Raw genomic sequence first — 27,265 nt, 5'->3', positions numbered from 1 at the left:
GGGGGGGGTGGGTTTTGGGGACCATTTTTTTTCCACTGCCCCCCCCCCTACGCAACAAGGCAAGCCCTATCTCAAAAAAAAAAAAAAAAGAAATGAAGTTGATAATGTGCTGTTAAATATCACAGCACTTTTCTTTAAGCATAAATATATCCTCTGGTCCAGGAAAGACACAACAATGTGTTTATAAATCATGTTTTTCAAACCTAAAAGAGCAGAGAATGCACCCTGAAAAAGCTGACATAATGTATGGCATTAGGCAAGCTGTGGGCTGTGTCAGCCCCTTGCTTCCTCAATGTAAAATGAGGAACGTGGAGTCAACAGTGACCATGCCCAGCATTCCTGCAAGGTTAGGTCAGGGATGATATGATCATGGGATGCAGTGCTGGGCTGTCAGGCCATCTGGTCTCCATCTGCCTCACATCTAATACATCTTGAAGCCTGCCCTCAAAGTCACCACCCTCAAGAACACCTGACAACTGTCTTGACACTAGCAAGAGCTGGTTTTGAGCCTTGGCTCCTCCAACTTTCTCAGGTACCCTCTTTCTCCACCTCTCATTGCCTCTTCAAATCCCTGGCTCCAGCCCTTCCTACCTGCTATGGCCCCTCTTCTTGCCTCCGAGGACACATTCAGACCCACTCTGGCTTTCCAGATCTGCCAGCACTCTCTGGACCCCTTCCCTCTCCTCCCTTCAGCCCCATGGACCCTCTCAGGTCTCTTCAACTAGAAATGGGCTCTGACTGCTTCACTCTGAAACCCTGGGAAACTTGCACTCACTCTCACTCTCTGGGCCTCAATTTGTCAATTAGGGAAACTGGAAGATTAAAGCAGCTGCCTACTGAGGTTCCTTCTGTTGTATGAGCTCTCCTGCAATTGTCCTTGGCATCCTTAAAGCGTTAAATCAGGAGGAGGAAAGTGACAACTTTCCTACTGGAGATACTAAACGCAACTCTGTAATATGAAGAAAATACAGTGCATTTTCAACAACAATAGTAATAACAGACCTGACTCTTCTTCCCTTTATATGATGGGAGAGGCACCCATGTTGGTCAATTTCACCCCACCCTTTTAACTTTGTGGGATCTGTCACTGCCCTCCTATTCTACAGGATGGAGTAGCAATTCAATAAGGACAGTGGGGTGGCAGTTTAAATGTTAGTTATGCTTGAGTTTCCTTGAAATAAAATATAAAAATTAAAAATTAATTATCTGTTAGTAATGTAATCTCAAGTATGCTATATTAATTTAGCAGCTGCAACACAGAATGGCAAAATAAATATAAATTCATACATTAATGAATGTTTAATTCATTTAAAAACCATTACATTAGCTGACTGTGAAATGTCAAAATAATTATGTCTTCAAACATGGCTGAATTCAATATGCCAGAGAAGCATTCAAGAATGAGGAAGAAGTTTGATTTGAATTTTACCTGAGCACAATTCCACATGCTGAAATCATGTACTGACCATCCTAACTTCTACTTAGATTGTAACATTTTAATGCTTTCTATTTGACAATAGAAAGCAATATTCCTAATCACCAATGTTCATAACATCTAATTAGAAATATAGATTATCTTAAAAGAAAAAAAAATGCAAAACCCCTACACAGCAATTGGGGTTTCATTTTTAATCAGGCTTGTCTCACTTCTCTGTCTGTTTTTTACTTCTTTTCCATGTTTCTTAGACCCAATGACCAATCAATTCTTCTGTTCAAAGAACCATTTGTATTTCAAAAAAAGAGGTGAGTGAGCAGATTAGAACAAACCCTGTGATAGACAGTTCATGAATCATCAATTTTTACTTATGAACTAGCTCTGTGAGCTGAGAAGTACTTTTCCCAATGGCAGGCAGGGAGATGCATCTCCAACTTGCAGGGCAGGGAAACTAGCAGGTTCAAGGCATCTCCTAAGGGCAAGCCCCTTGGAGGTGACTCATTTTATTTAATCCTCTCACATAGGTTGAAATATGTGTTCCCTTATGTTTTGTTCAAGGCTCACAGAGACTCAGTAGCTACCCTGTGTCACTTAGCGTGAATCGAGGAACTCAGCCTGTTCAATGTCAAAGTGCCTGCTTCTTCCATTACACCACTTTTCACGACATCACTTGTTTTAACAGTCATGTTTAACTATGCCCTTGAAGACATTTGGAGCAATAAAGCCTTACCAGACATGACGGTGTGTAATCCTAAGTGGTCTATCATGATAGTAAGGAAGCAGCCTTACAGACCACAAGTCCCAGCACACTAGCCTCAAGTCCATCAGTGATTGTGTAGATTAACTCAAATAGTGACAAGTGCCCAGCCTAGTGCCAGCCCTCATGCATTGACCTATCCAATCCTTCCACATTGATTGAATGCCTATCATATCTATGTCAGGATGTTTCCTAAACCCTGGGGAGATATAATGGTGAACATGGCAGACACACATCCTCACTGCGCAAGTCTCAGCTGAAATGTCCTTACCCAGAGCTACACTCCCAAGGTCTTCTCCTCTCCTCCACCCCTCACTCTCACCCTCATGGCCATACGTTAGCTTCTTTCTAGCACTTATCAATACAAAGAATTCATCTTCTTTGAGTTTGTTTTGAAAAATGGATTTCATGGCCGGGCACGGTGGCTCAAGCCTGTAATCCCAGCACTTTGGGAGGCCGAGACGGGCGGATCACGAGGTCAGGAGATCGAGACCATCCTGGCTAATACGGTGAAACCCCGTCTCTACTAAAAAAATACAAAAAACTAGCCAGGCGCGGTGGCAGGCACCTGTAGTCCCAGCTACTCGGGAGGCTGAGGGCAGGAGAATGGCGTAAACCCGGGAGGCGGAGCTTGCAGTGAGCTGAGATCCGGCCACTGCACTCCAGCCCGGGCGACAGGCGAGACTCCGTCTCAAAAAAAAAAAAAAAAAAAAAGAAAGAAAGAAAAATGGATTTCACATACTGGATTTGTCCAAGGCTCACTTCTTCTCCATAACACTCCCCAGCAGATGCTGGTCCATACTCCTGGCTCGCAGACTCAGTGGCCCATACCCACCAGTTAACCATCCTGGGGCCGGTGACCCCTCCTCTCTGATAGTGGATGTTGGGAATACGTCCACTGTGCCCCTTCCTGAGTAAACCAGACTCCTCTCTACAATATTCTCCCCAGGCCCCCACAGTTTGCTCAGTCTTACAACATAGGCCCAGAGTATGCCAACAGCCCACCCACTACTTCTCATTGCTGAGCACTCCCCTGTGAACAGTTTTCACATTTAGTAATTCCAGTGAAACATGACCTAAGTATAGAAGGGCTCCTGGCATTTATTCATTCATTTAACAAATGTCAATCAGCATTTCCCATGTTCTAATCCCCATGTGGCAGGTTTAGAGTGATCAATAGACAGGCACAGTCTTCGGATCCTCACGACTGTAGAAGAGACACATGTTCATCATCAGAACAGCACATGTTGGTAAGAGCCATAACAGGGAGCTAAGGCCACGTGACCCCAGACAGGGTAGGTCAAGGAAAGCTTTCCAAAGGAAATAAGACTTAATCTACAAATCATAATATAACAACCTGATAGTAATCTAAATAATAATAATGATCCAGGAGTAAATCAGAGGAAGGTATAAGAATGAACATGTGGATCAGATGAGCTAGGGGGCAGGGAGTCTGGGGCCAACTATGGTGGAGCTCACACAGGATATGGAGGTAAGCCCCACTCAGATGACCCCTCACTTTTCTCTTTTCCTCTTGATCTGATCGGATCCACCCGTAGCTTCCCCCATTTCTCCTCACTGCCCCTCCTCTTCTGGGCTTCGATTCATGTTGTCAAAACCCACTGCCATCAGCTAAGGCAGAGCACTCAGGCCCAATAGCCCACTGAGGGAACTCTGGGCAGCCCTGCTCAGGAGACTGGGCCAGAGGATGGCAGCACCTCTGTGCACCTGTGAATTACTTAAACAACTGTGGTCCATTCCATGGACTCAAGTGTGCTCTAAAATTCAACACTCACATTTTCAGAAAAGCCCTAAGATCATCCAGTTACCCTCTAAAGCGGCTCGTGGGACTCTCCTTCAGCAGTGGCATGAAAAGGAGATTGCACTGAAATGTGCAGGAATGGATTTGGCAAGTTTCTTCTTAGTAGACAAATTAATTCATTTACAATATAGTCGCTATTGCTGGACACTGTGCTGAGTATTATGGAGACACAGAATTTAACAAGAGGCTGATCCTGTTCCCAGTAAGCTTACAGACTGTAGCAGGAAAAGAAGATACCAAAAACTAGGATACCAGCAATAAGTGTCACGGCTGTAGGGAATTCAGGTTACTGCAGGGACTACTCAGCACCCATCAGGAAATGCACACAGAAGGTTATGACAGTTTCTATCTTCAAAAAATATTGACTGCAGCAGAGGGAGGAGATGTAAGAAAGAAGAAAGTACAGTACTGCATATGATCAAAGTCTCTTCGAGGTCTTTGCCAGTAAAGGAGATGGGGGAACACTTCTGGACAAGATATCCCAGCTCTAGGCCACAGAGTATGGCTGTAGTTTAGGTCAAGGAGACAAGGGAAGCACATTCCATGAGCAAAGACAAAAAGACCAGAAAGCCCAGCAAAGGGGCAGGAAGGGGCTGTTCAATTTGGCTGGAGCAGAGACCCAGTGGTGGGAATGAGGTTGGGAGGGGCAGATTCCTCAAGGCCTGGTTGCCAGACTAAGACAGCTGTGCTTTGTTCTAAAAGAAACTCAGTCTACTCATCTCTGACACCCGAGTTCTGAAAACTGGCACAGGGCAATTGCAGAGCACTTGTTATATGAGCAGCCCACCTGCAACGATGGTGAGCACATGTATGACCATCATCTTCACTTTCTGCAGGATCTCCGTGGCTTCTGAGGGCTTCACAGGCTGCTGGAAAACTTCACACATCTCAACAACACTTAGAAAAAATATATAAACAATGACATGAAAGGGTAAAAATGTGCATCCAATGTGCATTTCTACTGTGTAGGCTAAGTTATAACACACATGTAAGAACCTCCCTGTATAATCATATTTTCTTCGTAGGAACATAAGAAAACACAGATAACACAGTCTGGACCTTTAGAAAACTTTCGGTCTCCCAAATTAGTTCAAAGCATCAATTTTGTGGCCAATACACTTAATATTTGCTTTTCTTTCTTATTTTGGTCCATTCTTTTGAAATGCAAAGTTAAATGTTGAAAGGGTGTCAAAACACGACCGTACGAAGAGCTAAGGTGTAAACTTCCTCTGTGGAGAACTGAAAAATTTGAAGATAAAACCTGAGATTGGTGGAGAATGGGGTTGCCAGGACCACCTCAGCTCAAAAGACAATTCAGAGAAGAGCACTAAAGTCAAACAGGGTATAGTTGGGGATCAGAGCACTAAAATCAAGCAAAATATAGTTTCAGATCAGAAGCAAGGAGGAGATGAGGAAGGAAGCTCTGAAAACTAGCAGTCAAATTCCAAGGTAGCAATAGTTATTTGTGCCAGTGGCTACCTGTTTCACCAACTAAAGACATCTTTCCAACTCATAGAACATGACTGGATTCAGGGTACAGCTCTGTAGTAATAGAACCAACAGAAAATAAGTCAGCTTGCCTGGCAAATGAACCAAGGTTGACATGGCATCTCCAATCTACATGTAGGCCAGAGAGGAAGGCAGGGAGAAACAGAGACCAGGGACCACCCTAACAATATTGTCACCCAGAGAAAGGACAGGTAGGGACAGCTGCAGCATCTCTGGGACTCTGCACATCAAGAGGCACAGGGTCTCCAACCTAAGGCAAGAGACCGCTTTCAGGGCATGACAACTAGCAAGACTGGAGCTTTTAAGAACAGGTTTCTATTGACATAACATTCAGGGATGGGAGGGCTTGGAGGTGGATCAAACACGTGAAGTTTGGCAGAATCAAAAGAGGGCAGAAGCCAGCAACTGCCTGGCCCTTTCTTGTGGTTAGCTACAACTGGAGGCATAATTTTCTGTGAAGCAAGCAGCTTCATGTTCCTGTGTATATACTGAGTCATTGGACCCTTGGCTGCCAGAGGATATGAATAGAAAAATTGCTTATGCAGCTAGTCTTGGGACGAGTGAATAGAATAAGAGGTTTTTGCTTCTGAGAATAAAATAACTAACTTTTGAAATATTTTGAATAAATTATAATTATATTTGAATGCCAAATAATGAGTCAAATTGTGAAAAAAATGACTGGACCTGAATTGCTCTATGTTGAAGCCAACTTCAGAGTGTAAAGAAAGTTGAAGTCAAGAAACTACTTACCCTGGTTCAATGTAATTCCTGCACGGTTCTATTTTACAGTTACTGCGGTAGGGAAAAAAACAAAGTGAATTCGGCTTGTTTTTTATTACCTTTGATCTGTCAGTGGGATTTGTTGCCAGTATTTAGTCAATACAAATAATCCTCTCAGGTATTTCTCCAAACAGGAAAATGGTTTGAAACTACAAGGAAAGTCAATCATCTCTTTCTTGGTTCTCTCTTCTTTTTCTGATGTGACATTCTTTCCAGTGGTTGCTTTAATGAAAATCTCAAAAAGTGGCTGAAACAAAGTTCTTGTGGAAGTTGTCCATTCAGAGTTGTTAAACAGAAGCCCTTTCCTCCAGAGAGCTATTCTACTTAAAACATTATGGATTGCTTTTTCAAGTTGATGATGAGTTATATTCCAAATCAAAGGTATGTCAAAATATAAACTTTTACTCAAATCACCTTCATAGTCACTTTTAATTCCACTAGAGGCCTCTAAAACTCTTTCTATGCTTTTCAAAAGGTTATCTGGATGCTGAGTAAATGTCATCAACAGATTAGAAACATTCCAATTATCCTTCTTTAAGTTTTTCCAAAGAGCTTCTAAGGTGAGATCGATCACTATTTTCAAGATAGACCCTATTTCTGTGCTGTTTTGTGATAATATTTTATCCAAAAAAGGGATCTCTTCATGAATTATTTCCCATCTTATATCTTGAGGGTCACTATGAGTGGAAATTGGATTAGGGTATAAGAAGTCCATTTGGTTGGTGATGTTATTTATAGGAACTAAGCAACCCAGAATTTCTTCCCATAAGTTGACAGAATCCATAGAAAATGTTTGAGTGTCATTGTTAAATGCTACCACAAGACTCTTCATATCTTCCAAGTTGATTTTCACAGATGTTAAAAATTCAGCAATTTCTTCCAAAATATCAGAAAAGTCCTTAGATTGGTTCATATATGACAGTATGCTAGGTGACATACTGAAAATATCAGAGTTTGATGATATATAAGGTTCGACCCCAATCATTTCAAAGGCCAAGTCAAGAAATGGCACCAACAAATCATTTATCTTTTCAAATGTGAAATGATCTATTTTTTTCAAAGTAGCTATTTCTTTCACAAGATTTTGAACACTTTGTTGCATGATGGAATAGAGAGTGACAAAGAATTTCACACTGTCCTTGGTATTGGAGACAAAATGAGTTTTAAAAACTGTGGCCATCTTCCCTGAAACTTTCTTGACCAGCTTAAGAAGTTTCACAATGGAGTCCACTGATGTGGCAAGATCTCTCAGGTCAGCACTGTCATTCAACAGCATGACCAGAGTCCCAGACATTTCTAAGAGGGGTTCTGGGACACGACTTTCTTCACCAGCTCTTGAAAGAGGACCAAGTAATCTCTTAGTAAGTTCTAATGTTGCTCTGTTTCTTAGAGGGAATGAATTATTTATAAAGAAAAGCAAATCCGTTAGATTAGCAAGTATAACTTCTTGGAGGGTAGGATACGAAGCATAGAAGTCCTTATTAGGAGCATTTAAAATTGTATCCAGAAGCCTTGCCATCTCTGTTGAACATTCTCTTACAAGGTGAAGAGCTGCCCTAAGATCCTGATTGAGTTTGAAGAGGTCCCCAGACGTATTCCCATGGAAAAACAACTGACTCACCACTGTGAAAAGTCTGTAGTATTTTCAGTCCCATTTTCATTGGCGTTTCCCTGAGAAGGGCATTAAATAAATCTTGCATGAACGTCAGTCCTTGATGACTATCAAAATAAAATTCTCCATTGTCTAATATAAGTGAACTTTTTATTAGGTGATATATAGTCTCCTTTAAACTTGAAAAAATGTTCATCAATCTGTCTTCTTTCATCACGGCAAGAAATTGATCCAGTTTCAGAACTTCTAGAGATTTTATCTTTTGGACAAAACTGTAAATTTATATATAATATATATATATATACTATATATAATATATAATAATATAGTACTTTTAATTTTATTTTTAATACATTAACAGTGGAAATATTAAGATATATAGTGATTTATATTATTTTATTTGTTTTATACTAGCATAATGGGAGGATAATACTGAGCAAAAGATGACATGATAAAATAATTTCAGATGAAACTCAATATTTTGTTGCCAAGTAATGAAAACAGTGAGGAATTTCATGAACAAATTCTATTACAGTTCTTTGAACCTGGCAACTTAAAAAGCCACATAATTTTGCTTACGAAAAAGGTTAAAATGGCTTTTACTTAGGAAAGAAGGTAAAATGACTACAATGTGATTCTTGACGTAAGAGATAAGTCTCTGAAAAGTGGTTAGCATATTTATACTTTTGTGAGCCTGAGAAGTACTAGCAAATTGCTTAGACAGATGTATCAATGTGACTAGGCTGAATAATAGCCCCAGAAGTCCCTTTTTTTGTATGTTTCTCATCTGGGTGGGCTATAGGGGAGATTCCCTCATGAGAGATGGAGGATAGATGGGAGTTATAGCCATTGTGTAATATAAATACATCTTCTCCCAGCTATTCAATCAAACACTAATCTAGGTGTGGCTATAAAGAGATTTTGCAGATGGAGTTAAAATTCCTGATCAGTTAACTTTAAGTTAGTCAGAAGGGATACTGTCCTGAGTGGGCAGGAAAACTCTGACAGAGGGCGTAGAACCTCTGTAACTTAGAGGCACAAAACCACTGCTGGGTATTCATAGTCAGTGGCTCTCCCTTCCCTGGTCTTCCTTCCTGACCGCCTGTGGACAAGGAACTTTCACTCATGCCCGCGGCGCCCCTGCCTGCTGTGGGCCTCCCTTCCTGACAGTCGGCCCTACTGATTGCAGACTTACTTAGCCAGCCCCCAAAATTGTGTAAGCTAATTTCCTTGGATTAAATCTTTTGATGGTTTTTGTTACTCTGATTGAAACTTGACTAAAGCAGACATCATGGAATAAATTGGAATTTCCCTCCAGTCTTTTCACTGGCAAACTTCAAATGAGATTTTTGAAGATATATGAAAAAAAGATAATGTGACTATCACTTTTTATGTCTCTAAATGCAAGCATCACAGTAGATTCATTGGGTTGAGAATATTTAAGTCCCTAGTTGGTGATTAGACAGTTAGTATAGCAATTCAAATTATGGCAATCCTGTATATGCACGTACAGCTATGAAAACTAATTTTTCAGATCCACACAAAACGGAAATCATAATTGTTTTCATAATCTAAAAATGTAAGAATAATATGTGATTAATTACCCTGGACTAGGTTTATATTTTACTAGTTAGATGACAGTAACCAAAATTCTTCTATGTTGATATTTTGATAAAATATTTATTAAGACAAATTTACTTCAAAGATATTTCAAAAGTATTAGATACAAATACTCTTTTTGACATGCCTATACTCCAGAAAATAAAGTAGTTTGAGATATATTACAACTGCATATATGACACAAAGCAAAAGTAGACTCACCTCATCTCTGCAATAACATCTTCGTGGAAATCTTTCAGCAGAAGAGATATTTTGTTCTCAGAATCTTCCTTTAGCAAAAGGGAGAAGAATGTTTTCAAAAGCTGTTCCATGAAATCTACCATGCTTCTCGGAGGGAGAACTGTTTTCCTACTAGTTTCTGACTGCATACGGTTCAAGATAAGGTTAATGAAATTCATTATTTGAAGGTCAGTATCACTTAAGTTCCAAGCTGCTTCTTGAGAATTCCCAGCTAAGTTATTGATTGAATTAATTAGGATGTTTTCAAAAAGCAACTGAACACCTGAGAAATTAGTCAGCTGTTCTTGATTTAGCAGAGGAGTAAGAAAGGCAACATCAAAATTGCCTTCTCTAGATATATTTTTTGAAGAGCCCCAAAAAGTAGTAATAGCTTTGGTTAACAAAGCTATATCTTCAGTTGAGCTCTCATTGGTCACAGGAATGAATAGTGTTTCTATCATTCTGGAGTAATCCTCATCTGCATATTCCTGAAGCCAGTTTTTTGTGATCAATAGAAAATCTTCAATAATTTCTAATGTTTTCAGTGACTGTGAATCCAGGATCTCCAGGAAATGGGCAAATTGCAAAGTAATGTTTTGAAGAGCCACTGAATTTATACTTTTGATATCTTTGTTCATTTCAGAGAGCAGGTGTCTGACTCTAAAATCTTGGGTTAGGTCTTTCACGATTTGTTGAAACTCAGGCCATAGTTCTTCAAAGTTGTAAGTTGTTTCACTCTTTTCAATAAAATTTGATAATGCTTCTGAACTGCTACCTGTGAGATTTGCATTCAGGAGCATCATAAATGAAGAGAGTAGATTATGAGTACTTTTTTCTAGGCTCCAGTCTTCAGAAATCAATTGTATTGTCCTTTCCAAATTTGAGGAAATAGTATTTTGAACAGATGTCTCTGTGTCTTCATTAACGTTAAGGATCTTGTTTAAACTAGCTAGTCTGTAAAGAATATTTTCACCTGATGTAACTTGTGTAAGGTTGACATTTTTAAGTTTTTCTATGATTTGCAAAGCAACTTGCTTTATGGGACCACTAGGACAAAGTCCAGAGATGCTATCCCTAGTTTGATTTATTGAAGGTGGGACAAATGGTAATATCTTATGCCAAAATTTCTGCACAGTTTTCACAAGAGAAATGTTAACATGGAAGACGTCAGCGAGTTCCAGAAGAATAGAATTCCAGTCCACTAATTCATGAATTATGCAGACCACTTTCCTATTTATTTCCATTCGGGAGCTTTCATTTGAACATGGTGAATCTTCACCTTGGGGAGACAGGTGGAGATGATCGAGTATACTGGCCACTTTGCCATAAAAGGAAGAAGACATGAGCCCATGGACACTGCAGGGGTCTACCTTTGAATTCTGCTGAAATCCAGAATTTGTGTGATTCCAGCACCAAACCACAGGAAAACAAGTTAAAGTCTCTGAAACAATATTTGGCTTATCCGATATTAATTCAATTATATCCAAAAGAATTTTTATCACAATTGTGAAGTCTTCCTTGGTGATATCTGAAATGGTTATGCCATGAAGGAGTATGAAGCTGTAGACATCCTTGAGGCCTTCAGTGATGTTTTTACCAAGTACTCCCTGCAGGAGCCTTACAGCATGAGGAAGCACATAGTACACATCTACCATAGCATCCACAGCATCTTTAGGAAACAGGCGTGAGAGCTGCAGCAGGTGATTAACATTCCAAGAATGCAAGCTGTCTACAAATTTTTTCATCAAGTCAACAAGCAAGTTGACCCCTAAGTTGCCAGTTCTCACACTACTGATATTCTTAAAGAAATCCACTAGGCTTGCACTAATTTGTTCAAGTTCATCCACTAAAATGTCTATGTCTGCCTTCTTAAGAGTACGCATGACAGAGGTTACCTTCTTCAAAACTTGCATATAACCTGCATTTTGCGTACTAATGTGATGAACTGCAGGCATTAAGGAGTTGAACACATCCCTCATCAGTTGAATCCCAAGACCCATAGCTTTCATTATTTCAGGTGAAATTATTTTTGGTGAATTTTGGAGGTCATGAGATAAGTTGAAGGCAAGGTAACTAGCTAAATGATAAATGGAATTGCCTACACTGTTTAGATCTTTTTCTTTTGGACTGGTGGCAAACATGTTTAACAAGTTTCCAGTTTTAGAAGAGGAATTATTTTCCAGGATGTTAGAGTAAATACCTCTTACAAGCTTCTGAAATTCCTTCCCCAGTGTTATTAAATGAATCCAAATATTCTGAAACTGATTAGGAATTTCATCTGACATTTCTATTGGTCTTAGAATTAATTCAGTAAAATATTTCCAATTGGATTGAGATGCAAAATCAAAGTCTGTTGTTAAATTGTTGATGGTCATCCTTACTTGCTTTGTAGAATCATTTAAAAGAGCTAATAAAATCTCAAATTTAGGTATCTTCTCTTTTTCAAAGACTGTAGTAAGTACAATATTTAGAAAGTCAGTTACGTCTTTCAAGTAAATATTTACACAATTTATATGTGAGCCATTTGATGAACAAAGAGGTTTTTTTACATTTAACACCCAAGTTACAATTTTCAATATAGAGTTGATTTTCTTTTCTATATGTCTGAAATTCCCCAAAATATTTCGAAGATGGCCTTGTGAAAAACTGGAGTTAGACACCAAATACAAATGATTTATGACATCTAACCACACAGTGCATCCTTTCAGCCTGCTAATTGTGCTCTCAGAGGAAAATGTGGAATTTATCATGTCTAGAATACGTAACATCCTCTGTGAGGTATTTACATATAAAAAGCCATCTTCTAAAATAAACTCAGTAACATTTTGGAAAATATCAGCACAGGAAAACAAATCTCGATCATGTGATACATTTCTAAGAAATACTATTGCTTCTCTTAGCTCAGTGATGATATTTTCAAATTTTTCTCCATAATTTGTGAGACTATTTGAAAGAAAGTCATTTATCGAATCTACATTTCTGTCTATATTTTCTGAGGTACTGCTAAACTCAATGAAAACTTTGAGCAGAGAATTTAAAAACTCTCTGCTTGTGCTTGTGTTGAATGGAAATGTCTTCATCTGATGCAGGGCAGTTTCCATGGTGAAAAGGGATTTCTCCACTGGCTCCAAGTTAAGTTTTTTTACTGAAACTAACGCATTACCTAAAGCTACCAAAAAATCTCTGAGATCCAGGAAGTCCTCCCAATCATGGAAGTCATCGGCTTGAATTACATTTTTAAACAAATTTAATATGAGTCTAGCAACATTATGTGTGGGAAATATTCCCTGGCAGCTTTTGGAGACTTTCACATGATTTTCCAATTCATCCAAAAGCTGAGTGAAACCATGATGAAGAGATGTGAAAACATTCAGGTCAAACTTAAATAATTGAGATATGCTTTCCCAGATTTCAGTCCACATTTGAAGCCATGAAACGGTACAGTGAATGGACATAAACTTGTTGAACAAACTGACATTTGTTGAGAGGTTTGAAAAAAATTGTGCCAATGGAAAAACAAATAAAGCCTCCTCACTTGTTGAATAATTTACGGAAGAAATGTGTTTATTGTCCGAAATCAAGCACTCATTATCGAATAGGCCTTCTACTGAACTGTTAAAGAATTGGCTCATGTATTGAAATAAAGAAAGACGAAAATCTTCATCAATTATGAGCAGCTGTTTGAGGCCTGTCAAAGTAGTGTGGATCACTTCCAGTTCTTGGCCCTCTGTAGACATGAAGGATTGGGCTTGAAGCTCCAAAAAGTTAAAAATTGAAAGCAATTGCTGACAATAAGATACATTAGAAATTCCCCAAGAACCTCTGCTGCCTTAAATAAAACGCAAATGCTTTACTGATGCTTTGGAAATTAAATTGTTTTATGATATCCAAAATGTGTTTTGAGATTTGTGTAAGGAATGACAGCGAAGAGCCTCTACTCTGAATATTCAAAAATTCATAAATGTATTGGTAAAATGAAGAATAAATTTGCAGAAGTAAAGCTGAATCCTTGTCCTGAAAGACATTTAGGTATTTCTGAGTCAAAATTTTATCAACTTCTTGTTTTTGAGGTTCAGAAAGGGCTGAGAAAAAATCAGATGCATTCCTGATAGTGTAGATGATGTTCAGAGCGTCTAAGACCTCTCCCTCCTCCAAAAATCCAAATTCATGGAGACTCTTTATTATAGTCTCACTTAGACGCACAAAATCTATGTTCATAGCTGGTGATTCAGGCCAATCTGAATGGAACAACTGGGAAAAGTTAAAACTTGTACTCGGAATCTCATTTTCTGGAACAGAAGAATTTGAAAGCGTAAAGAAGTTTTCCAGTTTAGCTCTTTTCCTTTTGAAATGCTGTAGACCCATAATTCTAGTAATTTGGGATTAATTTCAAAAGTATTAATTCCATGAATCTCAAAAGATTTTTTGGTTCCTTCCTTATCCAGTGACTTTCGAGAGTTCGCATTTTCCAGCTCACTTCTTTGCCAAATTCCAAGAGTTTCTGAGCATCAGTGGCAGATGGGTCTCTCTTTAAACTTTTCAAATGATTTGTCCACAGAGAATTTATATTCAGAATATCCTCCGTAAGAGATGGGAGGTGATGGAAATTGGGAACGATGGAGGAGTCAAAAAGATTAGGCAACAATAATTTCTCAAAAAATTCCACAAATGATAAAAGAAAGTTCATTTGTTCATCCTCAAGGGTGTGCAACTTCTTTTCCATCATTAGAAGGTGCTTTGTGAAATTTAAAGCCCTGTAATATTAGTAGAATTATTTTAGTATAAAATAAAAAATAAATGTGATTTATCAAATTTTCAAGTTAATACTCATTTATTGATAGTAAAACACAAATGAGACATTTAATAGACAACATGTTTTCAACAGAAATTAAACTAATGTGAGCATTTGAAAGTGTTTTAGAAATCCACAATGAAGTTACATACATTTAGCTTAAAATGTTTCCTACCACCAAAAAGAATGCATTCTTAATTATTTTCCCCTGGCATATTTAACAATAATATGTATGATCATTAAAGACAAGTTTGCTATTTATGTCAGAAGAATCCTAGGATTTAATTCCATTTCAAAATGTCTTAGCATATAAAGGTAGTACAAACAGTGGAGTGCATTAGAAACTACGCCTGTATGGTTTAAGGAAGGTGTGGGGATTCCCTGTCCTGGAAGGCAATTCCAGTGCTCTTTCAACAATACTATATACATCCTACTGTTAGAAACTCATTATTATATATGGGGTAATTTATCTCCAGGTGTTTAATTTTAAAATACAGAGTTCTCAGAAGAGCAACTCAGTCACTGTGAGTCCCCTCTTGTAATAGAAACCCACACTTGCAGAACTAACTTCTACTGACTCAGAAGTTACAAATCCACTTTTGACATTCTTGGGGTTACATGTGTTTCAGAATTCAGGATGTTCATCCTTTAGAAACGCAACATGGTACAGGTATCAGATATGTATTCATGTATCTCAGTGAGGGCTGGGGCAGCCCTGATCATCAACATATTAACACTTCGGCAGTGAGACCTGTGAATGATCTTGCGGCGCAAGAAAATACTCTTGAAACTGCTTCACACCAGTTCATGCTAAATCTCTGCTGAATGAGCTGTGATGTCAACCATAAGAAAAGCCTCTATTTTCAGACTTTGTAAGAGTTCAGAATTGTGGGTAAGGAATTTTTGACCTTTATTGGCTATTTATGCCTTAAAGGGTAAATTACTTCCGAAGTTTTTTAACCCTCTGCTCCTGTTGTATAACACACTCTCTGACATAGAACAGACATAAGACCTATCATAGGCAAAATGCTGTTTATCTCCCTGATAGCTGACACCTGAGCACCCCACACAAAAAATATAGGCTTAATTTAGTTAGTTGTTATTTTTAGGACAGAATGACTTCTTTGAAATAATTCCTTGGGGAAAAAAAAATTCCACCTGGAAAGGGAAAGTTCTATTAGGAATTCAACATAAACCTTGCCTAAATCCAGCCCTCCCTAAGAATAGATGCTTAATTATCATCCAAGTCATTGTGCCTTGATAGAGGAGAACACAAAACTGTCTTCATTTGGATAAAGACAGTTCCATTTGAAATGGAAGTGAGAGGGTTATGGAGTAGCAATAGAATAATAAATTGAAGTAGAAGTAGTACTACTAATAGTATTATTGCCACATGTTTTTATATTACTTTGGTAATTTAGCTTATAAAGCACTTTCACTACTACAATCTTAGTTAATTCCTACAACAGCCTTTTGAAGTATACGTCATTATTTCCTTTTCATGAAAAAAGAAACTTTTTACTTTTTTTAATTGGCAGATTCAAGCTGTTATTATGTGGCATGACTAGGAGACCACCCAGATTTTGTCATTTCAAGTTCAGCTTTGTTAACATAAATTGTGCTTAATGTTCAATGATTTTTCATTCATTAAATCAACATCTAATTATCTACTAGTATCCATGATGAAAGACACTGTGCCAACTGCTATGGGTCTACAAATATAAAGTTAAATGTGCCCTTGTGCACAAATGGACTAGTTTTGTGCTGGTTTTCCAGGGCTGTTAAATTTTTGAGGCTCTCAGGAAAGAGGAATTAAAAATCTGACATAGGCAAGGAATTGATTCTCTAGAGGGTCCATCACATTGTCCTTTCTTCTGTTCCTACTAATAGCTGAGCTTAACAAGTTCCATAGGAATGACTAATCCCCATTCTAGACAGATACAGCAGAATCATTCTCCAACTTTGGTGTGCGCCGGAACCACCTATAGAATGTGTGAAATATACAGAAACCTGGGTCCTGTACACAGAGTAAAATTTCCTATGTCTGGGGCAAGGGGCAAGCATTTTTATTTTTAGCGATCTTCACAGATTTAATCCATTCTCAAATTTGAGAATTACTGCTCTTACACAAAACATCCCTCCCGTCATGTTCCAACACACCCCACAAATAACAGAGTATACCTTTAAACTGGACAAACTGTTCATAACCATACATAAAAATCTGCATTTCAATACATGTGCTGAAATAGGACAGCAGAAAATAGTCTGACAAATTTAGTTCCAAAGACCACTTCTCCCTCCCAGAAGTCTTTGAAACTAACAGAATCTACAGTATTGATTTCCTGTTTAAACTCTAGGCAACTAGCTAAGACAATTTTCAAAACAAATACCTTATTTTGGAGCGTGTATTACAAATCATGTTATTATTGAAGGAAAATCTTCTTACTACAATCTGTATTTCCTTTCAAAATCCATTGAGTCGTACATTCTATTAAGCAACTTGAAACGTGAGTCACACATTCTATTAAAGAAATATTTATTGAACAGCTCACATGAAAGATTGTGTCAATATCTAAATCAGGCTCATAAATTTTAAAGAATGTATATCCTATAACTAGGTCTTGATTATCTTCAGATGATAATTAAATCAAGACCTAGAAGTTGAATTCTGATAACTTACCTGGATATGGAAGCTGCTGGAGACTTGAGTAAGTTATTCAAAAATTGAAAATAATTATCACTGATGATTTTCCAATCCATGTTTTCTTCAAAACAAGGAGATTCCTCAGGAAAAGCTAAATAAAAAGACATTTCCTACATTAATTATAAACTGGTTATAAGAGACAAATCTAAAAAAGTAAAAAATGCTAGAGTAGTTCACCTAATATGGTCGAAAATGTTTTAAAAAAAAAAGGACAATTAGGAATCTTTCTAATTTGACTTGTGCTTCCAGACAAGATGAAGTACTAATCACTGGCCATCGAGCAATGTAAGACACTGATCCAGGAAAGGCAGTAGATGACAGGGCGAGACCTATGATTATGTCAGCTTGCTGCTTTAAGACAGAGTCCAGGCCATGGCACAGGAAGGAGAACTGAGCCAGAGTCCAGTGGACATGCTGATTTGGGAAAAAGCTTAGACTCTGAAAAACAGCTAGAAACCACAGGACGGAGTGCCAGAGAAGACTGCACAAGGCAACGAAATTGGCAGCGTGCTTCTCTCAACTATTCAGATGAGTAATAATCAACACATGCATTTGAGGAAACTACCTGAGACCATGGAAAAAATACCCAAAAGAATTAAAGGTGGCCAGGTGCGCTGGCTCATGCCTGTAATCCCAGCACTTTGGGAGGCTGAGGCAGATGGATCACCTGAGGTCAAGAGTTCAAGACTAGTCTGGCCAACATAGTGAAACCCCATCTCTACTAAAAATACAAAAAAATTAGCCGGGTGTGCTGGTGGGCGCCTGTGATCCTAGCTACTTGGGAGGCTGAGACCAGAGAATTGTTTGAACCTGGGAGGCGGAGATTGCAGTGAGCTGAGATTACGCCACTGCACTCCAGCCTGGGTGACAGAGTGAGACTGTCTCAAAAAAATAAATAAATAAATAATAATAAATAATGTTTTAAAAAAAAAAAAAGGATTAAAGGTAACAGTGTCTGGTGGTCAGGACTAGGAATATACTTTGTTTCTATCAGCCAGCTTGAAATAATCCATAATTCATTAGTCATTGAGTACAGTACAAAAAAAAGATCTTGCTTCAGGAGTGGGAAGTATTTATAATCAGACTGAGCACTTTGCCAGTCCTGCCTAACAAATCTTAAAAACGAGATCCTAAAGAATCAAATTATTTCAAGCAATTTGTTTCCAGATTATTTATAGGCATGCAAGAATAATTAGCACAAACAACGTTAAAATTTGTAATATTTGGAATTCAATAAAAAACTATCAGGCATGTAAAGAAGCAGAAAATATGACCCATAATAAAGAGAAAATTAATCAATCAAAATGACAGCAATTATAGAACTAGCAGAAAAGAACATTAATCACGTAAAATGTTTATGTTATTTAGTTTATACTATTAGGTTGATGCAAAAGTGTATGGCAAATCTATTTAAAAGCAATTACTTTTACACCAACCTAATATATAATTTACATGCTCAAAAAAACGCACAGTTTGTAAGACTGAATAAAACAAGATCCAATTGTATGCTACATGCAAGAAATGCACTTGAAATATAAGGACATAAACAAGTCACAAGTAAAAGGATGGAAAAGGCATACCACCCTAACACTAATCAAAAGAAAGCTATCAAAGTAGGTTTCAGATGATAACATAATTATCATCTCATGATGATAAAAGTATCAATCAAGAACATATAATAATTCTAAATGTTTGTGAGCATTACAACAGAGCTTCACAACACATGAAACAAAAACTAATAGAAATCTAAGAAGAAATGGAAAAATGTGCAATTATAGTCAAGAGATTTCAAAGCTGCTCAAGACAAAATATCAGTAAGGATGCAGAAGATTTGTACAATACTAGCAAGCAACTTGATGTAATTGTTGTTTCTAAAAAAAAACTGCCACCCAACAACAACATAATACATATTCTTCTCCAGTGCATATAGAGCATTTATAAAGGTAGATCATTTTCCAGACCATAAAGCAAGTCCCAATAAACTTAACAGGATTAAAGTCCTACAAAGAATGTTCACTGGTTAAAATGAAATTAAAGTGGAAATCAATAACAGAAATATTTCTTGAAAATCCCAAATATTTGAAAAATAACAACACTTCTAAATAACTCAGAGACGAAAAAAGAAATCAAAAGAAAACACAGAAAGTACTTTGAACTGAATGAAAATGGAAGTACAACATGCCAGTATTTGTGGGATGCCTCTAAAAAAAGTATTTAGGGGAAAATGCATACCACTAAACACCTATATTAGAAAACAAAATGGTCTCAAATTGATGACCTCATCTCCCATGCAAAGCAATTAGAAGAGTCAGTTAAACCAAAACTAAGTAGAAAAAAGAAAGAAGAGTGGAAATCAAGGAAGTAAAATAAAACATTCAAGAAAATGAATGAAATCAAAGGCTGGTTGTTTGAGAAGATCAATAACAAGACTGATACGCCTCTAGGCAGAGTGATCAAGAAAAAACAGTACTAGTTATCAATATCGGCTATGAGAAAGGTGCCGTTACCACAGATTCTATACAAATTAAGAGAATAATAATAGAATACAGATTTTTAAAAAAAACCCTTATGATACTAAATTGAACAACTTGAATAGCCCTAACCTATATTAAAAATTGAATTTATAATTAAATACTTTCTAATAAAGAATCCTAAAAGCCTAGATGGTTTTATTAGTGAATTCTACCAAACATTTAAGTGAGAAATAATACCCATCCAACACAAACTCTTCCAGAAAATTGAGAATAAGAGACTACTTCTGAACTAATTCTATGAGGTTATGATTAACTATCAATATAAGACAAAGACAAACTAAGAAAAGACTACTAAAGACCACTGTCCTTCATAAAAACTGATTCAAAATGTAAACAAAATTTTAACAAATTAAATCCAATAACAGAAAAAATGTAATTATTTTGATCAAGTAGAGTTCATCTCAGTTATGCAAGGTTAATTAGGTAACATTTAAAAAATCAATGCAATTTACTATATGACTAGAATTTTTTAAACAACTAAATTCAAAAAAATTTTTAAATTATCTCAATAGATGCAGAAAACATTTGACAAATCTGACATCTATTTCTGATTAAAACTCTTGCCAAACTAGGAATAAAATAAAACTTCCCTAACCTAATAAAAAGTATCTATGAAAACCTATAGCTAACATTATACTCAATTGCCAAAGATTAAATGCTCCTCTTCCAGGATCAAGGAAAAGACAAAGATGTTACCTTTCATTATTTCTATTCCATATTATACTAGAAGTTATAGCCAGTGTAGTAAGAATAAATAAAAGACATACAAAAACAATTAAACCATGTTTATTCACAGATAACATGATTTATAGACAATCTGATGAAATCTATAAAATACTAAAAGTAAATTTAGCACGTTTGCAGGATACAAGATGAATATACAAAATTAAATGCATATTTATATATACATTTATATGAGCAACAAATTACTGAAGATTGAAATTTTTAAGAACCAAACAATTTATAAAAGCACTAAAAGTATTAAAATCTTAGGAATAAATCTGAAAAAAAGACGTGAAAGACTTTTAGAATGAAAACTACAAAGATTTGTTAAGGAAAAACAAAGAAGACAAAATAAATGGAGAGAGATATACCATGAGCTAGAACACTGAAAATAATTAAAAAGTTAATTCTCCCTTAATTCATCTATAAATTCAATTCAATCCTGGTTAAAATTCCAGCATAATTTTGAAAACCTGACAAGCAGATTCTAAAATTCATATGGAAAGGCAAATTGACCTAGAACAACTGAAAACAATTTTTTTTTTAAAAAAAGAACAAAATTAAAGGTCTAATATTACCTGAATTTAAGCTTTACTATAAAGCTATGATAACCAAGGTAGTTAATTTTGGTATAAATATAGACAAATAGATCACCGGGATAAAATAGAGAGTTCCGAAAAAGACCCACATATTCATACAACTATTTTTTGAGAAAATACCAATGTAATTCAATGGAAAAGAATAGCCTTCATAAGAAATTTTGCTGAAGCAATTAGTTCCCCTTATACAAAAGTAATCATCATAAACTTCAGTATATGCCTACACCACATACAAAAATTAACAAAAAATGAATTATAGACCTAAATTTAGGACATAAATCTATTAAACTTATAGAAAAAATACATATGCAAAAATCTTTGCAACCTTGTGAGTTAGCAAAGGTTTCTTAGCTACAACACCAAAAGCAGGATCTGTTAAGAAAACAAAACAAAAAAAAACAAACAAAATATCATCAAAATTAAAATTCTGCTCCTGGATTACTTTGTTAAGAAGAATGAAAAGACAATCCAGAGGCTGGGAGAAAATATTCGCAAGGCGTATGTCTGATAAAGAGTTTGTATCCTATATATACAGGAAAATTATAAACTGAATAGTAAACAAATAACCCAGTTTAAAAAGTAGGAAAGATTTGAATATACAATTTATGGACAAAGATACAGATGGTATATAAGTCCATGAAAAGATAGGTGTTCAAAATTATTACTCATATAAACAAAACACACCTATTAGAATGATTAAAATGTAAAAGACTGATCATACCAAGTGTTGGTAAGAAAATGGAGGTATTTTAACTCTCATGAACTGCCAATGGGAGTGTAAAAGAGTACAACAACTTTAAAAAACAGTTTGTAAGTCTTGTAAAAGTCTAAACATACAACTCCCACATAATCAAACCATTTCAAACTTAAGGAAAAGAAAGTATATTTCCAAACGAGACTTGTACATGAATGTTCACAGCAGCTTTACTTATAAAGTCAGAAAGAGTCAGCAACCCAATTGTGAATTGTGTGAATGGATTGACAAACTGTGATACATCCATATGATGGAATAGTACTCAGTGATAAAAGGAATGAACACACTACAACATGAATGAATCTCAAACTAATTAATGCCAATTAATTATGCTAAGTAAAATAAGTTAGACAAAAAAGTACATACTGCATATTTCCATTTATAAAAATCTCTAGAAAATAAAAATTCAAATGCAGTGAGAGAAAGCAGAGCAATGGTAGCCTGGTGACAGGGCAGGAAGCCGGAATTGAAAATAGAAAGGAAGTTTTTGGGAGTGATGAAGACGTTCACTGCCTTAATTGTAATGACAGTTTTATGGATATATGTATATGTCAACACTGATGTGATTACTACACATTGCATGCCTGTATGAAAATATTTCATGTTACTCAAATATATACATACCTACTATGTAGGCATAATAATTAAAAAATTTTAAAAGCCCAACAGTATCAAAGAATTTTTTAAACAAAGTACATAAATAAATAAAATCTTCCATATCAAATTCCCTGGCCATTGGTTGTAATGCCTCAAAATTGACACTCATTTTGGTGAGGAAGAAAAGGGTACTAATATTAATTGCATATGCCTACAATACTGTGCTAAGCATTTTACAAACATCATTTGATTTACTCTTCATAAGAACTCAGTAAAGAAAACTGTGTAAATTTTTATTTTACCACGGATAAAAGTAATTAAGAATCTGTGTCAGATCCAATATTTGCTACCAAGTCCATCTGCTTCCAAAATCCATGTCAAAACACCAAATAGTTCATGCTTTATCTGCATCATAAAACTGCACTCCATAAATTTAAGTAACCATAAGATATCGTATTGACTAGAATAAATGATGTCTTTGTTATACCACATTCTTATTATATACAGTTGTTTTGTTTTGTTCTAACAGGAAAAGGAGGAAATAAAGAACGTATAACCTAATGATGAATGCATAACAACAGCCAGTGCTTCTCAAACTTTCCTGTGCTTACAAGTCATCTAGGCATCTTCTTAAAATGCATACTCTGATCAGTAGGTCTGAGATGGGGCCACAATTCTACATATCTAACAAGACCCAGATGATGTTGATACTGTGGTCCAGGGATCACACTTTGAGTAGCAAGGATGTAAGCAAATCAGGTATGCATGATACATGCAACACAAGCAAAAGAGAACACATAGTCTCTTGATTTACTTCGGTTAGTGTTCATCTCACCTTACCCACGTCTCTATATCATGATGAAAAATTCTGGTGATATATTCATTTACTCAAAGCTATAATATTTCAAAGTTCAACATGGAAAGATTTGTGTGCCTGATGTCTCTGAGGAGACTATATCAAGCAAGTATTTGAACACTCTTCTTTCAGTTGCTACCTGTCAAATTCCACTCATTCCACAAGTTCTGGTTCAAACAACTCAAATTGTTATCTGCTCTGTACACCAGACCTCTATGCTGACATACACCTCTAAATGTGTCTATATTTCTACCAACTTTGACTTTCTTAGGACTCCCCTGTCGAGCTGTGGAATATCCAATGAAAAGAAAAGCCAAAACACCACTGAAATGGGAGTAGATAATATAAAAATATATAACCACGTAGATAAAATGAATAGAAAAGGAAACAACAGCAGATGAGAAAGAGAAGGAAGAAAGCAAATGGACAAGGAGTATATAGCAGAGCAGAGAAGGAAAAGTTTAAGCTTAAACTTCAAGAAGAAGAAATCAAAAGAAAGTAGTTAATTTCCTTCACAGAATCCCCCAAAGTCTCATGACTTAAAGGTATAAGCATCTGACTATAAGCATGAGAGGTGGAACTAAAAATATGCAGATGGGTTTAGATAAAATTATGAGAAGAATAAATTCTAACACACTCTGTCCATCCCAGCCAGGCATCTACTCCTCTCCTATGTCAGTAGAAAGCTAGGGATTGACTAGTCTGAAGAAATAAAACCAGACTGATACAGAGCTTCCAGTAATAGACACAATTGATGGTATGGATGTCACAACATTACTGGAAATAGTGGGGATTAATTTAACCTGTTATTTTTGAACAGTGATATTTTTGTCACCTCATGTTTTGTTTGTTTCCCATAATGCTGGCAGTCAGTTCTATTCCTTTCCATCTGTGTGTTGTAAGCAGGTATTTGGAGAATTCTATTTTGTAAGCTTTGGAGAAATTGAACTACCTAAAAGAAAAGATGTGCAACTATGCCAATAACTGAGAATCATCTCATGGGAGGTTGACTTACTGCCTGATTATCCTAGAATGATGTCTTCCACTTTACAAGCCATCCCATTTTACATGGTACTTTCCATCACCATTCTAGTGCCTCATTCTTAAATATGAATGAACAGCCTAGAACCATTACAAACTGGGGAAAGATTGCACATAAAAGACAGATCACACAAATGAAAAAAAGAAAAACCCAGAAGTTAGGAATTCATACAGGGGGTTCAACTGACAGCTAACAGGAGCTCTGAAAAGAAAAAACAAGGCAGGGTTTGAAATTACCAAAGAAATAATGCAAAAATATTTTCCAAAATGTTTATTTTAAGTATCATACTAACTTAAGTCTTCATACAATTTCAGAATATTTGGGTTAAAAAAGAATCCTAAAGTTTACCAGTGACAAGGAAAAGGGGATGGGGAAGCTACATTAAAAAAAAATTAGAAATTTTATCTATGGATCTTATCAACAAGAACACTATAAACTAAAATAAAGTTCTTCACAAACTTTTTGAAGCCATGACATATGATAAATAAAAATATTTGTCAGGCATACTGGAGTAAATAGACAGGGTTGCTCACAGCTAAAAGCTATCGGCTCAGCCTAAAAATTTCAGACTGAGAGAGTCAATATACTGACATACTGGCTTCAATATAACATGGTATATGAGGCAAACTAATTTCAAATTTATGTTTCTATGCCCAACTAAATTACCAATCAAAATTGAGAGGAAAAAAAGACATTTTAAGACACACAAACTCTAAAAATCACTTACCTACAAAGTGTTCTCTGAAAAAGTTTCTGGAAGATATGCTTCTCTAAAACAAGAGTATAAACCAAGAAAGATAAAACATAGAATCCGGAAAACAAGCTCCAACACAGAAAAGCAGAGTAGGGACTTTTCAGGGATATAGGTAAAAGAATCACCAGACAGTAACCCCCGGCTCTAGGGGACCACGAAACTACAATTGGAGCATGAAGACCATAGAGCGTTAAGCCAACAGGAAAAACAGAAGAAGATGTTTATACAGGTATAGGTCATCTAACATTTTTTACCATGTTAATATTGTACAGATTTGGCAAGTGTAGGTTAAATTGGTGATTAATGCATAGAAAACTGTCAAATGAAAATAATGAGCCAATTATTAACTCAAGAAAAATAGAACAGTGTGCAAGAAAGAATATATGATCCTGGTTTCCCACAAAATTAAGAAATGAACACTCTTAACATTGACATAGCACTCTAAGCCTGCAGCATTGAATTAACAAAAATGTGATAAAGCTACATTGGTAAGATGGTAAAGGGGAAATATGTAAGGAAATGAGGAGCATGTTAAGAGAAGCAGTCCTCACTTTACACAGTGGAAAGTCAAAAATAATAGCGCATATAAAATGTCAAGGATTAGTTGAAGAGGTGTATTAGTTAGAAATGAAAAGATGAAAGTACTGAACTGAATGAGTCTGCCTCTTAAAAATTAGGATTGGAGAGGGAGGGACAGAGGACTCCTGTTTTTCATTTTGTCTTATATTTGACATCAGTATCTATGTACTAATTTGATACAAATTAAAAACAAATTTAAAAATATAAATATGTATTTAACCTTTGAAGCCTAATTTGGACCCTTGTAACTCTCACCCATTAGTTGTGGTGCTTCTCCCTATAGAAACATAAAACAAGATTTATCTTTAAAGCACCTGGCACAAATTGTATGGCCCATGACACACCAAGGAATGTATACTTTAATGTTGATCCTATATTAAATACTTAAGCAACAGCAAAATAAACTATTAACCAAGTAAACAGGCAACCTACAGAATGGGGAAAAATATTTTAAAACTATGCATCCAACGAAGGCCTAATATCCAGAATCCATAAGGAACTTAATTCAGTGAGGAGAAAACAGCCCCATTTGAAAGTGGGCAAAAGACATGAACAGACACTTCCAAAAGGGGGACATGCAAGTGGCCAAAAAAATATATTTAAAAATCCACAACATCGCTAATCATCAGAGAAATGCAAGTCAAAACCTCAGTGAGATATCATCTCATAGCAGTCAGAATGGCTATTATTAAAAAGTAAAGAAACAACAGATGCTGGCAAGGCTGCAGTGAAAAGGCAATGCTTATACACTGCTGGAGGAATGTAACTTAGTTTAGCCACAGTTTAAAACAGTTTGGAGATTTCTCAAATGATTTAAAACAGAACTGTCATCAACTACAAATAAAGACCCTGCACAAAGCCTCTTTCCTCTAAAAATATCCAGAAAAGAAGCCAACTGACTGTATTCAAATTACACCACAGTTAAAGAAACATCAGCTAACACAGATGAGAAAGAACCATAGCAAAAACTCTGGCAACTCAAAAAGTCAGATTATCTTCTTTCCTCTACATGACTGCACTAGTTCCCCAGCAAGTGTTCTTAACCAGGCTGACATGGCTGAAATGACAGACTTCAGAAATATGGATAGGAACAAAGACCATTGAGATAGAGGAGAAAGTTGAAACTGAATCCAAGAAATCTAAGGAATGTAAGAAAATGATACAGGAGCTTAAACATGAAATGGCCATTACAAGAAAGAATAGAACTGATCTCATAGAGCTGAGAAACACACTATAAGAATTTCGTAATACAACTGCAAGTATTCACAGCAGAATAGACCAAGTTGAGGCAAGAATAACAGGGCTCTCACACACAAAGGAGAAATAAGACCCCCCCCTTTTTTTTTTTTTTTTTTTTTGAGACAGAGTCTCCCTCTGTTGCCTAGGCTGGAGTGCAGTGGCCGAATCTCAGCTCACTGCAAGCTCCACCTCCCGGGTTTATGCCATTCTCCAGCCCCTCAGCCTCCCGAGTAGCTGGGACTACAGGCGCCCGCCACCTCGCCCAGCTTGTTTTTTGTATTTTTTAGTAGAGACGGGGTTTCACCATGTTAGCCAGGATGGTCTTGATCTCCTGACCT

The 27,265-nt window shown here is 36.5% G+C and overlaps 1 protein-coding gene across 1 annotated transcript in view; it reads right to left on the bottom strand.

Annotated features, from left to right (window-relative positions):
• Positions 1-27,265, bottom strand: part of ABCA13 (ATP binding cassette subfamily A member 13) — a 503,546-nt gene that overhangs the window by 393,544 nt on the left and 82,737 nt on the right. The window contains 8 exon segments of the mRNA XM_017868548.1: positions 4,802-4,911; positions 6,363-7,946; positions 7,948-8,187; positions 9,737-13,567; positions 13,569-14,094; positions 14,097-14,150; positions 14,153-14,508; positions 17,227-17,341. Of these exon segments, the coding sequence (XP_017724037.1) occupies positions 4,802-4,911; positions 6,363-7,946; positions 7,948-8,187; positions 9,737-13,567; positions 13,569-14,094; positions 14,097-14,150; positions 14,153-14,508; positions 17,227-17,341 (6,816 nt within the window).

The sequence above is a fragment of the Rhinopithecus bieti genome, unplaced genomic scaffold (genome assembly GCF_001698545.2).
Source record: "Rhinopithecus bieti isolate Rb0 unplaced genomic scaffold, ASM169854v2 scaffold_3527, whole genome shotgun sequence".
NCBI lineage: Eukaryota > Metazoa > Chordata > Mammalia > Primates > Cercopithecidae > Rhinopithecus > Rhinopithecus bieti.
Note: the sequence above shows the minus strand (reverse complement) of the source record. Positions and strands in the feature narration are given on the sequence as shown.